Raw genomic sequence first — 18,978 nt, forward strand, 5'->3', positions numbered from 1 at the left:
AGTTTAATTCATGTTGGGGAATCAGAGCAACCTTGACCTTAGTGATGCTCAAACAATTCCTTACATTTAGAGTGGAAACAAACAAAAACTCCACCTGTTAAAACTGAGGGTAATCTTAAAAAATAATACATTAGGTACTTTAAAATCTGGACAGCATCCGAGTATACTAAGGCCAATGTACCTCCAAGGTGCATTAAAATGTGTTAAATATTAATGCATTTAAAGGAAATTTCCAGGAAAACTTGCCTGTTCAAACTCTTCCATGTCTACTTCTCCATCTCCATTCAAGTCAAACATCTTGAAGGCAATTTCAAAATTTCTCTGAGGAGCTGCAAGTTAGGAAGGAAGGAAGGATAGGAGGGAAGAAGGAGGGGAAAGAGGGAGGAAAAATAAAAATATTTAGAAGGCATGGACCAAAAATAAAAAAAAATCATTCCTTTAAGAAAAAAAGATGGTTAAACACTATTATCAAGTCACAGAATGCCACCGTATTGATCTGGATCAACTTTTTAGCAATACTCCTTAAAATCAAAAGAGAATTTTACCATGTCCAGTAAAGACAGCACTTGTCTATCTTTGTGTTTCAACACTCTTAAACACTGCAGCTTTGCTTTCTTAGAAACCATCCTCTCTTAGCTTCATAGTATTAACATTGTTGCTCTGTTAATTAAATACAGTATTTATCTGGGCATGAAAGTCTATTTGGGGTGAGACATACTTCTGCAAAGAAGCTGAAACTCTAAGTCCTTGTCTTGTCTTTTTGAAACAAGCTATCTTTCTACTTTGTTCTTTCTAGTCTCTCCACTGTTAAGGACAATGAGGATTACAACGGGTATCACTCTGCCAACATGTTGTTATTTACACAGGTTTACTCATGATCACTACAGCTCTGTGGTAAGGCAGAAAAGCATGCTGTTAGCTACCCAGCCCTCTATTTTAACCGTATCAGCTGGGTACACAAACTACTGGGGAAGGTATACTTAAATGTTAAAAATTAAGCTGACATTTAAAAAACAAAATGAAAATGCAAAGCATGAGAAAATGGTTTATTTTCTTTCCCTTAATTGATGAAAGCGCTTCAAGACTTCTTTAATGTTCCTAAATCAGTCAAAATACAATTAATACACTTGTGCATCAGAATAAAATATAAATTTAACAACCCTCCTTTCTTACGTGTTAAATGTTCTGGTAAAGAAAACCAAGTTGTTTACTTCCTTCCTTTGGTACTTCAAACTTATACAGCTATGGAGAATAAATAAAATATCCTATGTATCCTAATACTACTGAATTAAAATTTCAGCTAGTATTATTTTTAGTAAAAAAAATTAAAGATTATATGTAGACAAAATAAAAAAGGGCTTAGTATATTATGCATTGTGGTAGAGTCCATATTCCCATCTCGTGCATAAATTTGTCAACAGCAACACTTTTGAGGCTTAAATTTCATTTTGAGCTAGATAGTCATCGAGGTCAGTAGGCTCCTGGTTTTTAGTTGCCCGGGTAAATCATGTGCCTGTCAGCTTCTAGCTGCCTGCCTCACTTGTAATGGCTTCCAGCAGGCCTGCTCTCCTTTAGTCCACCAGGATGACTGCTGAGAAGGTTGCAGCTGGGGGGATTCGATTTTTCTATATTTACTGTCACTTCTTAAATTTTTCCTACCTGTCTACATGCTTTTACTGAAGAGTTACCATGTGCCAAGCATTAACTTGGATAATTTTCAGCTGTTATCTGATTTTGTACTCTAAATCCTGAGAGTCTTCTCCTTCCTTCCTCCCTCCTTCTCTCTTTCTCTCTTTCACAGAGTAGGATATTGGGGCTCAAAGCCACTAAATAACTAGCTCAGAATCACAGAGCTAATAATAGGTAGCACAGCTGGTAAGTGAACCTAGGTCAATGCTGACTCCAAAGCCCATAAACTTTTCATTATATTCCACAGCCTCCAATATGCAGACAGTGGTACTTACAATAATAAACACATTCTCTTTATTCTGGTATGTTTTGACTTAGAAACAAAACAACAAAACATGACTCACTGATTGTGTCAGTCTCTGCAATAGCTGAGAGTTCCAAGTGGTTCACCTAAAGGACATGACTGCTATCAAAGAAACACTGCATGTGCAATGCTCAGTAGTTAAAGCTTGAGTGCACTAACCACGGGCAACAGAGTCTCCGACAGGTCTGTCACGTGTTTTTAAAAATTCTGAATATGAATTTCTTTAAACAGGAATGCCTCCCTTGTTTTCCCCTCTTGTCTCACATTTGGCCCACTTCATTCACATTATTTGCCTAATCCTTATAGATACCTGAAATTGTAACAATTGCAGACAATATAAAGCCATCAAAATATAAAGGGGAGGGTCACAATCATATAGGTATTTATAAAGGATTTCTCTGACTACAGTGTCAATGATGAGCTGGAAGACAAGAATCAGCTTCAGAGGTCATAAAAGCTCTTGTAAACATTGAAAATGTGAGCTGAGGTGACAGCAGTGGTAATGGAGAGACAGAAACACATTTGAAATAATTTAAGAAGGCAGAAGGTACATAATTTAATGATTAATTATCTGTGATGAGTTGAGAGTAAAAAAGGCTGACAGTATGACTGGCTTAGGCTACTGGGTAGCATGAACATCATTAACCAAGAGATAAAAATGATGTAAAAGATTTGAGAAATAAAATGAGCTCAGATAGGATCTGCTGAATTCAAGGAGTCCACAGCATACTGAGATAAAAATGTTCAGATGGAAGGAAATATGGGTCTAAAGCTTAGAAGAGATAGGTTAAAGCTAAGAGTCATTAGCATAAATACAGTTAGCTGCAAAGACCTGAAGTGAAGTTGCCCAAGGAGAACTGAGGGTTGAGAAGAAGAAGGAAAGGGTAGAATATAGTTGGAAGCCAGTATTTAAGGTGAAAGGAAAGCGAAAGGAAACACTGACAGAGGAGGTGACATCACATCAGGAGAAATATAGTCCAAATGAATAGAAATAGGGAAAGATTTGGCAAGAGACAGTCAGTATGTCACCTCTTATGAATCAAAGCAGCATTTCCATTCTCTATCTCCATTGATTACAGAGGTCACATAGAGTTCTTAAAACTTTAGCTTTATCAAAATATTTTATTCCTACTGTCCTATGAGTTCTGTGAAACCACATGCCTGGTCATCACTTACATGACGGAATGAATTATTTTGGCAAATCATACTTAATATGTCCTCCTACGAGTAAGGTTAAATTCATTTGTACCAAACAAAGCACATCCTGCACTGCTTGAGGTTTCTGTATATTTTTATCCTGGCTTCCTTTCAAACAGAGTATTTGCTTTATGTGGAGTGACTCAGAGTGTTTATTAAAGTATGTGTGCTGACACTCTCAGGCGGAGCTCCTCTGCCCTGGTCACTGATACAGCAAGTCAGGGCAGCAGCCTTGCACACTCTCATTTAGACCTTAGCAGTTTATCAGGCAAGGTCCTTCCAGGAGCAGTTCTCAGCCTACTCAGTCTTCATCTGCTAATCATGTCAAAGCACTTAAGACACAAGCAAAAAACCCAGCTTGCTTTAAGTGAAACATGCTACACGGGAATACGCTATTAAGCAAGTTTCTTGTATTCCCCTGTCTCCCTTAAAAGTAGGATTCACAGCAATTTTTAAATCCAGCCACTCTAGAAAGCTTTAAAGGTGTCTTGAGTTTACTGTTACTCACCACCTATTTCCAAAGAAAAGTACCAAGAGGAATTCCTTTGAATTTCAGGTTACTTAAAGAGTCAATGGTGAAGCCCTGCCCCACCCCCCTCTCCAGGTTAACAGCATAATCTACTTTCTGTACAGAGTTTTCCAAAATGATCATAAAATATGCTGGGTCATTAAAACAATGAGATTCTATAAAGTTCATTACCATACATCTTTCACTAAGAATTCCATGATAGTGTTTGCTACAAGTAAATGGAGATATGTTAGATCTTTTCTAGTTAAGAACCAAACATTTTTATACAATTCTGTTATTGACAATAATGACAACAATTCTAGACTGTTGTTCGAAGCACAGATTTTTCTATGTTGCTTTAGTAACAAGAAAAAAAATCCACATTTTTCCTATGGGTAGTAAGTTAAATAATCAGATATCAACAACACTAGATGTCTCAAGATTTTCATGACTATTTCACTTATTTTTCTTTAATAGAAAATGCACAAGACTTGGGCTCTAATTCTGGCTCTTCCAACAACATAGTAAGTCAGTATGCCTTAAATTCTTTTTTGGTAGTACTGACAGAATAACAACAACTACAAAAAATGAATAGGTTAGACTCTAAACAAGTGTCTTATTTTTTGTCGGTTTGATTCTCCTACCACAAAACTCCTACCTCTACTGTTCCTGTTTTAAAATGATGCATAGGATAAATGAGGTAATTAATATGCAATATCAAAGAAGTCTCAGGAAAAACTTTAAAATATGATGAACCTCTATTCCATGAAGAACCCGCCTACTGAATTTGTAGGGATCATCACAAGGCCTCTACTTATTTCTGAGAGGGAGGTCACCACTTCTGAGGTCTAACCATTGTTGACCATTCTAATTAAGCTTTTTTCTCATGCAGAGCCCAAATCTAATTCTTTGTAGCTTTTACAAACTGTCCTAGTTTAATTTTCTAGAGAAATAAAAATGTAACTGCCTCTTCACCTATGAATACATAAAAACTTATTGTTGTATCTCTACTAAAGGTTTCTCAGAACTTCCAGAACTTCAATATCCTAATAGCCCTCTGGGAGTACTTTAGATGGCCAATGTATCCCATTAATGCAGTCTCCCAAATATAGTTAATTCTGGAATAACTTATCCTTTCTAATAACAACAGGACTCCTTTTCAGACTAATAGACTAGTATTTTTCTTACATGAGGGCTTAGTGTCTTGTTTTCTCACATTAGGCTTAGGGAAAGGGGGAGAAAAACCTACGAGATTAGATTTCAAAGAAGTACCCCTCTCTCAATTCTTCTGAATTCTTCAAGGTATGATGGCTAGGTGCTGTCTGGAAGAATTCTTTCTGCGCTTTTTACACAGTAGAGAGAGAAAGCTCCTAAGGTATGATGCGTTGTAGTTGTACTAAAGCATTTCCCTGGGATGATGTAGCTTCAGAAGAAGGGTACTAAATAAAAGGAAAATATCCTAAGGATTTTTTAAAAAACATATTTAAGCAACAACAGCAGATCAATTTTCTTTTCATGACTTAGCCACCTTGTAAGTCTGATTTAATTTGTTAGTAAATATTTTACAGGTACTCTTCGACAATCTGTTAGCCTTTTCAGCATTTTCTAGTACCAGGTTTCATGATAAATGCCAGGTTAACACCATAGCTAATAAAAGGACTGCAAATATGTGAAAAACATAGAAGACCTAAAAAATGATAAAATACAATCACAACATAGAGAAAGATTTCTTTTTATGAAACTACATACTTTACATTTAATTTTTATATGCAGTTAACTTTGTACAAAGGCGTATTTATGTGAAGCAAGGCATAGCATGGATTCGTATCAGTGGCTCCAAAATTTAACAATTACACTTCCTGCTTCTATACACTTCCTATAGTCAGGCTTGCTCTTATCTTTGTCTTATAGAATTATCTCCTGACCAAAATATCCACTATTAAATCTAGCCATCTGAAGTCAACGGAGATGAGAATAACTAAGGCATTCTGCTCTGAAATCAGGCAAATTATTATTCTTGAAATGCAAGATCTGAAATGGCAAATAAAAAAAAAAATCCACAGACTATAACTGGTTATAGAAGACACTGTGTTACGAAAGAAGTTAAAATCAAGGTTTTCTCTGTTGGTTGTTGGTGTTGGTTGTGTAGCATGTTTCACAATAACTTTTTGACTATACTATAAACTTTAGTTTCTAACCATTTAGTGATTTAATATGCTCACACAAGGGTAAGTCAATTAGACTGTTCCCTGAATATGTTTTCTGTGGCTGTGCAACTGTATGCTCCCATTAAACTGAAGTTCAAGGAGACCAAACTATATAATACATAAGAGTGAACATTCTACCACTTAAAATATCTGGTTTCCCATGTGACACGCAATTTGAAATGATAAAATGATAAGACATTTTTATTGCCAATTTTTGGAATACAGTATCTAGAAAATTTCCTCAGTGGGAGAAAAAAAGACAATAAGGTGATCTGAAATAGCTGGAAAAAAAAAAAACCTCCCCTGGAGAAATGACAAATGCCAAGGATAAAGAAAAAGAGATCTTCAACTATCCAGGAGGGAAAAAAAGTTATCAAAAAGAAGGAAGTGTTAGGTTCTAGCATAACTCACCACAACACTTGAATACTACAGAGCAAGTTCTATAGAATCCAGAGGGCAAACAACTGTAATTGAAAAATTACATATAAATCAAGTCATCATTCACTACATCAGCAACAGAAGATAGTCTCAGACGTGGGAGGACTCTGAAACTGTATAATCCACAAACTCTTACTAATAAAATTCCACAAAAATCAGTAACAGAAGTCCTGAGCAAGAACTGGTGACCAGCTGGCTAGCCATTCACTTATGTATTATCCATAGCTGCTTTTGAGCTACAAGGGCAGAGCTGACTAGCTGTGACAGAGACCTTATGGCTTGCCAGCCAAAAATATTTATCTTGCCTTTTAAGAAAAAGTTTGCCAGTCCCTGGTTGAGGAAATTCTTTAGCCAACAAGAAGAACAAAAATCAATCAAAATAAAGAAATAAAGACAGGAAATGATTATAAATCAATAAAAAGTGTTAAAAAAAAAAAAAGAAAGAAAGCCAGGGAGATGAGATCAATTAAGAAGTAAGCAATAAATAAAGTGAGCAATAAAATCAGTAGAAGAGTTAAGCTTAAATAATGATTATTAATAAAATAATCATGGCATGTGGCATCTGTTAAATGTTTACTGTGTGTCAGGCACTTTATATGAATTATTTAATCCTCCCAAGAACTTTGTGACATTGTACTATTATACCCATTCTCTGTTAAAGAAGAGGAAATGAAGGTATAGTGTGCCCAGAGTCAAAGAACCATGATTCAAATCCAGACAGTCTACCAGAGCATGTGCCATGCTTAGCTATTGTACAAAAATGGTTATAAAATAATGAAGTATAAGAAATACTCCTTGAAAGAGAAAATATATAAATGTATAAAAATTATATATATGAATACATAAAATATATTTATAAAATATAAAAAAATAAATTATGTTTAAAAAATGACTTGGAATAAAGGATGCCAGATTAAAAACGTAAAAATTGAGAAAAGAAAGTGAAAGGAAGCTAAATTTCTAGACTTCCAATGGAAGACATCAAAAGAAATGGATGATTTCATCCTGGATAAAAAAGCCATGTCGCACCCCTCAAGACCCATAGCTATATATACAAACATATATTAAAATTAAAGGCTACCACGAATAGGAGAGCATTAAAATTATTTGGGAGAAAAACCCAAAGAATAAAGCAAAAACTTAAAAGAAAAAAAAAAAAACTGGCAAGAAAGTATATAAAACAAGATAAAAGGTGATATAAGTAAGAAAAAATAAATCACAACAAAGTTAAATGAATTGAACTCTGCTATTAGAAGAAAATGCTCTCAGATTGGATCTAGCTATTCCATTTATAAGAAATATATTGAAAACAATATAGAAAGATAAAAATAAGAGGAAATGCAAGAAAATAAAATAGGAAGAAAGCAAAGGTGATAATATTAATGAGATAGAAATGAACTAAAAGCAGAAGGATCAATAACAAATACTATTTTCATATTATTCATAAGTATCATCCATAATAAAAATCTATTATACATCTTTGTGTAAAGGACAGCATTGCATCAAAATATATAACAAGATATTACATGTAAAGGAGAAATTACAAAAATTACTGTAGTATCTAAGCCTTTGACATATTTTGCAGAAAATTTAATGATGCCATGGAGACTTTATATAACAAAAACCACAAGTTCAATTTAATTGACATACATTGAACACTGCTTTCTGGTAAACAGAGACTACATGTATTTTGCTAAACGTTCCAGGGAAATTTAGAAAGACATACTAGTTGGCATACAAACACACACACACAAATAATAAACATATGTTAAAAAAAGAAACTGCAAATGCAAGGTTTTTTATTACTATAATGCAATAAAACCAGGTCACAGGAATAAAGCAACTTTAATCATTAGGCTAGATACTGAAAAAGCATTTGACAAGATTTAAAAAGTATTCCTAATAATCTTCTTTTTTCTTGAGAAAAAAGAACTTACTCAATATGGTAAAGAATATTTATCTGACACGAAGATTCACAATATACTTACTTGAAATATGCCAAAGACATTTATTTTAACATAATAAACAAAGTGGGGATGCTCACTATTACTGATTTTATTTTGAAAGTTCTAGTCAAAGCAAATATATAATGAAATTAAATAAAGCACACGTTAGAAAAAAGAAACAATTATATTATTTGAAGATTATATAAATATAAATATCTTCCTAAAACTCTTAAGAAAGTGTACCCAAAACTTTCAGAACTACTAATAACAGTAACACATGCAGTTATAAGATAAATAATAGATATATTTGGGAGACGTGGAGTATATAAATACAACTGGGAAGTCCTGTTTCTAAGTCCCTTGGGGGCTGGGGGTGGGGACTCATAAAACTAAGATTGGCCGAAACAATTCTGGAAATTGAAGAATGATGACTTTTTTTGATTTAGTATGCAAACTTGGTTTCAGTTATTGACTAAATGGTGTGTATCAGGAGGGACAAAATAATGGGAATGGAAGAAAACTATTTTGAGGGAGATAATACTCATTACATATAGAAGTTAATAACATGTGGTTTTTTCCCTTCCAGTTTGACTGAGATATAATTGGCATACAGCAATGCATAAGTTGAAGGCATTACAGACAGCATGATGATTTGACTTCATACATACATCATGAAATGATCACCACAGTAAGTTTAGTGAATATCCATCATCTTATACGAATACAAAGTAAAGAAAAAGAAAACAGTATTTTTCCTTTGTGATGAGAACTCAGGATTTACTATTAGCAATTTTCATAAAAAAATAGCAGTGTTAATTATATTAATCATGTTATACATCATATCTCTAGTACTTATTTATCTTACAATTGGAAGTTTGTACCTATGGACTACTACCTTCATCCAATTTCCCCTCCTGCCACCCTTCCACCCCTTGCCTCTTGTAACCACAAATCTGATGTTTTTCATGAGTTCTTTCTAAGTTCATTTGTTTGTTTGGTTTTTGTTTTTGTTTTTTAAGTATAATTGACCTACAACACTATGTTAGTTCCTGTTACAGAACATTGTAATTCAATATTTCTATACATTACAAAATGATCACCATGATAATGAAACAGAACAGGACCCTCCAGGATCCTCCCAGATACAAATCCTTTCTTTGTCCCTCAATTCTTATTTGTAGGAAATAGGCATCACTCAGCTTCCTTGACCTTCCCTGAGCTTCAAAGGGCAGATTTAAACAGTTGCCAATCAGGGAAGGGAGGGAATGCAGAAACAAGGAAGAAGCAGTCAAATAAAAGTGCAGCATGGAGCAAGGTCCTGATTCCTCCTGAAGGAACATACGTAACAGTATCTTTGAGTTCTTCTGCAAGAATTAAGTCCCCCACCCAGAAAGAGGATGGTAACATCAGGTTAAGCACAAGATTCCTGGAACACTGCCCTATAACCTCACCACTAACCAGTCAGAAGAAAGTCACAAATCCTGAAGCCCTCACCCCAAATTTTGCCTATAAAAACTTGTCCCCCAAAACCACTGGGGAGTTCAGGTTTTTTGAGCACAAGCCACTCGTTCTCCTTGCTTGGTCCTGCAATAAACCTTTCTCTACTCCAAACTCTGACATTTCGTTAGTTTGGCCTCACTGTGTGTTGGGTACACAAACTTGCATTTGGTAATGGTAAGTCTAGTTACCATCCATCACCATGCAAAGATATTATATTGACTATATTCCTCATGGCATACATTTCATCCCTATGAGACTCATTTATTTTGTAACTAGAAGTCTGTACCTTTTAATTTCCCTCACCTATTTCATTCATTCCCCCAGCCCCTTCCCTCTGGCAACCATCTGCTGTTCTCTGTATCTATTTGATTCAGTTTCTGTTTTATGTTTGTTTTGTTTATTGGATTCCATATATAAGTGAACTTATATGGTATTGGTGTTTTTGTCTGACTTGTTTCACTTAGTGTAATACCTTCTAGGTCTATCCACACTGTCACAAATGAAAAGATTTCATTATTTTTTATGGTTGAGTAATACTCTATTGTATGTATATACATACACATGACATCTTTATCCATTCATCTACCAATGGGTATTTAGGTTGCTTCTATATCTTGGCTATTGGGAATAATGCTGCAATGAACGTAAGGGTGCATATTATCTTTTCAAATTAGTGTTTCTGTTTTCTTTGGAAAAATACCCAGAAGTGGAATTGCTGGATCGTATAGTATTTTTTTAATTTTTTGAGGAAACTCCATATTATTTCCCATAGCGGCTGTAACAATTTACATTCCCACCAACAGTTCCTTTTTCTGCACATCCTTACCAACATTTATTTCTTATCTTTTTGATAATAGCCAATCTGACACGTGTGAAATGATCTCATTGTGGTTTTGATTTGCATTTCCCTGACAATCAGTGATGTTGAGCAACTTTTCATGTATCTGTTGGCCATCTGTATGTCTATCCAGGTGCTCTGCCCATTTTTAAATTGGGTTGTTTGTTTTTATGATGCTGAGTTTTATGAGTTCTTTGTATATTTTGTATATTAACCCCTTATCCAATATATCACTTGCAAATAACTTCTTCCATTTATTAGGTGATCTTTTTATTTTGTTGATATTCCTTTGCTGTACAAAAGCTTATTATTTTGATATAGTCCCATTCGTTAATTTTTGCTTTTGTTTCTCATCTGAGGAGACAGATCCAAAAAAATGCTGCTCAGACTGATGTCAAAATGCGTATTGCCTATGTTTTCTTCTAGGAGTTTTACGGTTTCAGGTCTTGCATCCAAGTCTTTAATCCATGTTGAGTTTATTTTTGTATATGGTATGAGAAAGCAGTCCAGTTTGATTCTTTTGCACATAGTTGTACAGTTTTCCCAACATCATTTATTGAAGAGACTGTTTTTTCCCCATTGTATAATCTTGTCTCCTTTGTCATAGATTAATTGACCAAATAAGTGTGGGTTCATTTCTGGGCTCTCTATTCTGTTCCATTGATCTATGTGTCTGTTTTTGTTTCAGTACCATGTTTTGGTTACTGTGGCTTCGTAGTATAGTTTGAAATCAGGGAGCATGATACCCCCAGCTTTGTTGTTCTTTCTCAAGATTGCTTTGGCTATTTAAGGTCTTATCTAAGGTCTTCTTTTACTTCCTTAGTTAGATTTATTCCTAGGTATTTTATTCTCTTTGGTACAACTGTAAATGGGATTTAAAAAAAATTTCTGTTTCTGATAGTTCATGGTTAGTGTATAGAAATGCAACAGAATTCTGTATGTTAATTTTGTATCCTGCAACTTAACTGAATTCATCTATTAGTTCTATAGTTTTTTTGGTGGCATTTTTAGAACTTTCTATATATAATATCAAGTCATCTGCAAACAGTGACATTTTTACCTCTTCCTCTCCAATTTGGCTTATGTTTCTTTCTTTTTTTTTTTTTTTTTTTTAATCTGATTGCAGTGGCTTGGACTTCCAATATTATGTTGAATAGGAGTGGCGAGTGTGAACATCATTGTCTTGTTCTTGATCTCAGAGGAAATGCTTTCAGTTTTTCACTGAGAATGATGGTGGCTGTAGGTTTGTCATATATGGCCTTTATTCTGTTGAGGTGTTTTTATGTATTACTTGCTGACCAAGATGCAAGGAAAAGACCAATCAGTTTTATCTCCCAAATTTTTCTTTGGCTTTTGACAGTAAGTAGATCATAATGCTACAAAAAATATTAGAGGAAAGCAAGTTTTAGAGTTTGTTTTATCTGTCAAGTTCAGTAAGTAATTTAAAAAGGTATGAAATATCAAGTCCTTTATCCATTTTTTCCCAGCTCTATTGAGATATTGTAGTGTTTACCACAATAAGGTTAATTAACACACCTTTCACTTCACATAACTACCATTTTGTTGCTGTTATGGTGAGAACATTAAAGCACTACTCTCATAGCAACATTTATGTATACAATACAGTACTGATAACTATAGTCACTATGCTGGATCTTAGGTCCTGGAACTTATCTTATAACTGAAAGTTTATAGCCCTTAGCCAACATCTTCCTGTATCTCCTGCTTCTCAGCCCCTGGCAACCACCATTCTACCCTCTGTCTGAGTTTGATGTTTTTAAATTCCATGTTAAGTGAGATAATAAAGCATTTGTCTTTTTTAAATGTCACTCTATGGCCTCAAGGTCCATTCATGTTATTTTAAGTGTCAGGATTTCTTTCTCTTTATGGCTGAATAATATTCCATCTTATATATGACATTACATATAATACTTTATTTGTCACATATATTTTCATATATGATATATATTTCCTTTAAATACATAATACGTCATGTATATGAATACATATATATGTATATATACACGCTATATTTTCATTACCTTTGTGTATCTTTTTATGCCAGTACCATACTGTTTTGATTACATAGCTTTGTATTGTAGTTTTTAATCAGGAAGCATGATGCCTCCAGCTTTGTTCTTTCTCAAGATTGCTTTAGCTATTCTGGGTCTTCTGTATTTCCATATAAATTTTAATATTAATGTTTCTATTTCTGTGAAAAATGCAACTGAAATTTTGATAGGAATTGCATTAAGTCTGTGCATGGCTTTGGCAGGTAGAGATATTTTAACAATATTAATGCTTCTGATCAATGAACATGGGATATCTTTCCATCTATCTATGCCTTCTTCAATCTCTTTCCTCAATGTCTTATAGTTTTTAGTGTATAGCTCTTTCATTTCCTCGGTTAAGTTATTCCTAAGTATTTTATTATTTTTGATGTTACTATAAATGGGATTGTTTTATTTCTTTTTCAGCTAATTCATTGTTAGTGTGTAGAAACGCAACTGATTTTTGTATGTTGATTTTGTGCCTTGAAAGTTTACATACTTTGTTGATTAGCCCTAACAGTTTTATTGGTGGATTCTTAAGGATTTCTATATACAATATCAGTTCTTAGCAAGGAGAGACAATTTTAGTCTTTCCTTTCTTATTTAGATGCCTCTTACTTCTTTTTCTTGCCTAACTGCTCTGGTTGACAATATCACATTCTTAGCAAGGAGAGACAATTTTACTCCTTCCTTTCCTATTTAGATGCCTCTTCTTTTTCTTGACTAACTTCTCTGGTTGGGACTTTCAGTACTATGTTGAATAAAAGTGGTAAGAGTGAGCAACCTTGTCTTGTTTCTGACCTTAGAGGAAAAGCTTTCATTCTTTTACCCTTAGGATGTTAGCTGTGGGTCTGTCATACATGCTCTTTATTATGTTGAAGTATATTCCTTTGATCCTCAATTTGCTGAGTTTTTATCATGAAAGGATGTTGAATTTTGTCAAATATTTTTTTCTGCATTTATTGAGATGATCATGATTTTTGTCTTCCATTCTGTTAATTGGTGTATTCCACATTGACTGATTTGGGTATGTTGGATCATCCTTGCATTCCAGGGATAAATCCCACTTGATCATGGTGTATGATCTTTCAATGTGTTGTTGAGTTTTGTTTGCTAATATTCTTGTTGAGAATTTTTGCAAACATATTCATCAGGGATATTGGTCTGTGGTTTTCTTTCCTGGTAGTGTTCTTATTAGCTTTGGTTTAGGGTAACACTGGCTTCATAAAATTAGTTTGAGAGTGTTCCCTTCAAATGTTTTAAAAATTATGAGAAAATTATATTAATTTTTCTTTAACTATCTGGTAGAATTCACCCATGGAGACATCTGGTCCTGGGATTTTCTTTGCGGGGAGTTTTGAATTACTGATTCTGTCTCCTTATTTGTTATTGGTCTGTTCAACTTTTGTACCTCTTCATGATTCAAATTTAATACGTCACGTTTCTAGGAATTTATCCATTTCTTCTAGGTTGTCCAACTTGTTGGTGTATAACTGTTCATCGTAGTCTCTTATGATCCTTTTGTATTTCTGTGGTTCATTTGTAATGCCACCTCTTTCATTTATAATTTTATTTGAATCACCTCTTTTTTCCCCCTTGATCTAGCAAAGGACTGTCTATTCTGTCATCTTTTCAAAAAACCAACTCTCAGTTTCACTGAATTTTTTAATTCTCTATTTTAATTATATCTTCTCCAATCTTTGTAACTTCCTTCCGTCTGCTAATTTGGGCTTAGTTTGTTCCTGTTCTTCTAGTTCTAGAGGTGTAAGCTAGGTGGTTTCTTTGATATCTTTCTTTTTTCTTAACATTTGCATTGATCACAACAAGCTTCTCTTTTGGCACTGCTTCTGCAGCATCCCGTAAGTTTTGATACATTGTTTCCATTTTCATTTGTTTCAAGATATTTTTTGACTTCCCTTTTGATTTCATCTTTGACTCACTGGTTGTTCAGGAGTGTGTTGTTTAATTTCCATATATTTGTGCATTTCCCAAATGTCCTCCTGTTATTGATTTCTGGTTTCTTACCACTGCGATCAGAAAACTTACTTGATATGAGTTCAGTCTTTAAAAATTTGCTGACATTTGTTTTGTAACCTAATATATGATCTATTCTGGAATATGCCCATGTGCATCTGAGAATGTATATTGTACTTCTGGATGGAATGTTTTGTAAATGTCTGTTAGGTCCATTTCATCTCAAGTATAGTTCAAGTTCAATGTTTCCATATTGATTTTCTCTCTGGATGATCTATCCATTGTTGAAAGTGAGATACTGAAGTCCCTTACTATTACTGTGTTGTCAATTAATCCCTTCAGATCTGTATATATTTGCTTAATGTACTTAGGTATGCTGAAGTTGAGTTTGTGCATATTTGAATTGTTATATCCTCTTGATGAATTAACCCTTTTATCATTATATAATGACCTTCTTTATCCTTTGCTCTCATTTTTTACTTAAAAGTCTATTTTATCTGATCTAAGTATAGCTACTCCTGCTCTCTTCTGGTTTTCATTTGTGAGAAATATCTTTTTGCATTCCTGCACTTTGAGTCTATGTGTTCACTTTAGCTGAAGTGAATCTCTTATAGGCATCATATAATTGGATCTTGTTTTTTAATCCATTCAGCAACTTTGCACTTTTTTGAAGATTTAATCCATTTATTGGTAAAGACTTAGTATTACTAGCTTGTTAATTTTTTTTTGTAGTTCCTTTGTTCTTTCTTTCCACCTTATTGTCTTCTTTTGTAAATTTATGACTTTCTGTAGTGACTGATTCCTTTCTCTTTATCTTGTGTGTACCTACTTTATTTTGCGGTTACCATGAGGCTTACTTGAAACATCTTATAGCTATAACAGTCTTTTTAAAAAAATATTTTTAAAAAACTTTTTTATTGAGTTATAGTCATTTTACAATGCTGTGTCAAATTCCAGTGTAGAGCACAAGTTTTCAGTTATACATGAACATACATATATTCATTGTCACATTTTTTTTCGCTGTGAGCTGCCACAAGATACTGCCTATATTTCCCTGTGCTATACAGTATAATATAAGTCTATTTTAATCTGATAATTTAATTTTGATTGCATATAAAATTTCTATCCCCCTCAACATTTTATGTTCCTTATTTCACAATATATTAATCTTTTAATAGTGTGTATTCATTAGTAAATTATTACAGCTATAAGTGTTCATGAAGTTTCTTATGAACTCCAGAGCTATTCCAGAGGTGTTTTTGCTTGTAGATAGTAAACTGTCAATCTTGGTGGGAGGACGGAGACTGGGGTCTCCTATTCTGTCATCTTTATAATATTACAAAGTGGGACTCTCACTCTAGTGAATCCACTACTGGGTTGCCATTCACCTTTAAACAAGTTTCTGGGATTTCAACATCATGTCGCCTTCCTATTTGCAAAGATTTTATTACGCTACTACCACGTCCAACGCATGAACCTCACCATTTAGGGAATCATGTGGACTTGCAAGCATCTTCTTGAAAATACTTCTAGAACTATTATGGGAATTTAGGGGTCATTTATAATTTAGTGTGAATTCATTTAATCTGAGGATTCTTCTTTTTTAACCTAAATTTATTGGATTATGAGAAAGGTAACTCTGCTTTTTGAAATAAAGGGTGAGGCGCCTTTCTGGCAGTGATGACCTCCCCACGAGAACATGCCTGTTGCAAAGGATCTCCTTCATCCTTCTCCAGAAGAGAAGAAGAGGAAACACAAGAAGCAGCACCTGGTGCAGAGCCCCAATTCCTATTCCATGGATGTGAAATTCCCAGGATGCTATAAAATTACCACCGTCTTTAGCCATGCACAAACAGTAGTTTTGTGTGTTGGTTGCTCTAGTGTCCTCTGCCAGCCTACAGGAGGAAAAGCAAGGCTTACAGAAGGATGTTCCTTCAGACGGAAGCAGCACTAAAAGCACCCTGAATCAAGATGAATGGGAAACCATCCGAATAAATACATTTTGGAAAGAAAGAAAGGAAAGAAAGGAAAGAAAGAAAGAAAGAGAGAGAGAGAGAAAGAGAGAGAGAGAGAAAGAGAGAGAGAGAGAAAGAGAGAGAGAGAGAAAGAGAGAGAGAGAGAAAGAGAGAAAGAGAAAGAAAGAAAGAAAGAGAGAAAGAAAGAAAGAAAGAAAGAAAGAGAGAAAGAAAGAAAGAAAGAAAGAAAGAAAGAAAGAAAGAAAGAAAGAAAGAAAGAAAGAAAGAAAGAAAGAAAGAAAGAAAGAAAGAAAGAAAGAAAGAAAGAAAGAGGCAAGACAAATAGAGATGTTCCTTTGGTAGCTTAGCAAAAAGCTGGCTTTGTAGGTCTGAATTAGCTCAATGGAAGAAGAGGCTAAGAAGTGGAGTGGAAGCTCCCTCTTTCTAATAAGACCACTTTGTCAACCAGTTACACAGTCTCCTGGATGTTCCTTACCTCCCATCCCTAAAATTATAGGAAGAGTCATGGGGACAGCATCTTTTTCTTAGGGTCCTCTCCATGATATGCTCCAGCTGCGTCTGACCCAACCAAGCACCCTCTTCTGCTAAATAGCATGAGGATGGGAACTGGGTAATTTTTCAGCTTTTCTGCCTGAGTTTCCCCACTAGACCATATTTTAGATTACATTTAGACTACATAGTACTAGTTGCATGTGTGCTGGTGTTCCCTTTGCATAACAAAGGGAAAAATAATTTATTTGGATGAAGAAATTCCTAGAAGGTGGAGGATTTTTAGGCTACTCTTACATTTCACCAAAGACCAGTATTTTCCTCCCAATTTGTCTTGGTACAGATCTAAGGGCTTCGATCTATGTGTCCAACTAATGTTCCACCGCTGGAAAGCCTATGGAGCCAGGCACAAAACAGCATTATGAGCTGGGTTAGTCCTATAAAATGCCAGGGAAGGATTTTCTAATGAATTCATAAACAAGAAGACAGGTGAGTCTGACATCGGACCCAGTCAGGTTTTTTAAGTCAAATCCAGTCCAACTCTGGTGGGTTTCCAGATGCAATTCAGAAAAAGAAATGTTCAAAGTGTAGGCACTCATACGGCAAAAACTGCAGAGCCAGAATCCAACAGGGACTCACCCATCACCTCCAGAGGCAGTGAGAAAGCAGTGAGCTCAAGAGGCTCAACGGCTGAGAGATTCATTATTGCAATCTGTGGAAATTTTCTGCACATTCTTTCTTCTCCTCAGTCTCTAAGTAAGAAGTCTTCCTGAGATCAAGAATTAGAATGGGACGTTCAGGAACCTGCATTCTCAGCCTCAGTAATGCAGCTGCTCAGACACTGTCCTGGGAAGAGACTGCATATGACACAGCATCACATCTGGAGACAGACACTTCTTTATGATGTGCAGTTCCACTCTTAGTCTCCTGTCCTTCTATTTTTTGAACCTCTCTTCCCCATAAATATCTATAAATATTAGAGCAAATATAAGCACAAGTACTCTATTTTTATCCCTAATGATAGATATGAACTTCGTCAAGTTACCTCTGTTTCCTATTCTAACTTGATTAGTTTTATGGAAATTGACAGATTAGTAGTGCTATAGTAATATACACAGAAATCACTATATATACATTTTATATACTGAAATAAGTCAATTTTAAAGGGTGTTACTATGTGTCTAGAGATCAAGCAGATGAGTCCAAAGGGAAACACTATTTAAAGTATGCCCAAACCACCAGGATAATTTGGTCTGATTTCAGATAAAATTTTCACTACATCTGCTGTTTTTTTAGGAATTAAAAATAAACTCCTCAAAGCTTAGAGATAAATAGATGACAATGTATGGTTTATGCTGCTAATGTGCAGTAGGTGAATCCAAATAGATTTATCTTTAAAACTGTAGGCAACTTAAGTTTTGTTTTGAGGGTTCTGTTAGAACCCTCTATTTTGGCTAGAAATAAAGGAAAGTAGATTTTCCTTTACTTGAATAGCCATAGTTCTATACAAAGAATGTGACATGGTCACATAAATTTTATTCTTATTTAGGTACATCCTATATCATATACACAGAGAATCTATATCAATATTTATAGATATATCATAAAACGCATGTGACATAGAACATTATATATCATGTATATCTGTGTGTGTGTGTGTGTGTATATATATATACACTTCCTGATTGATTCTAATAGAGTTGAGTTGATTTATAAAATATGTTTCTTCCTGGTTATAATCAAGCATATAAACCTGTAAAATATATTCTTTCTGGTTACAATTAGTTTTTTTTTCTTTTCAAATCATCAGAAATTGAAGTCATTTCTTTAAAATCATAAAATGTAGGTTTCATTTGATTCT

At 34.4% G+C, this 18,978-nt stretch overlaps 2 protein-coding genes across 2 annotated transcripts in view; one reads left to right on the forward strand and one right to left on the reverse strand.

Moving 5' to 3' along the window:
• The window catches only part of MICU1 (mitochondrial calcium uptake 1), a 193,284-nt gene that overhangs the window by 68,368 nt on the left and 105,938 nt on the right, over nt 1–18,978 (reverse strand). Inside the window, exon 7 of the mRNA XM_010963199.3 lies at nt 247–329. Coding sequence (XP_010961501.1) covers nt 247–329 — 83 coding nt within the window. The remainder of the gene's footprint in view (nt 1–246; nt 330–18,978) is intronic.
• On the forward strand, nt 16,352–16,606 carry LOC105075384 (small ribosomal subunit protein eS27-like). The gene has a single exon (XM_010963193.3). The coding sequence runs from the start codon at nt 16,352–16,354 to the stop codon at nt 16,604–16,606; it is 255 nt and encodes an 84-aa protein (XP_010961495.1).

Source organism: Camelus bactrianus, chromosome 11 (genome assembly GCF_048773025.1).
Source record: "Camelus bactrianus isolate YW-2024 breed Bactrian camel chromosome 11, ASM4877302v1, whole genome shotgun sequence".
Taxonomy (NCBI): domain Eukaryota; kingdom Metazoa; phylum Chordata; class Mammalia; order Artiodactyla; family Camelidae; genus Camelus; species Camelus bactrianus.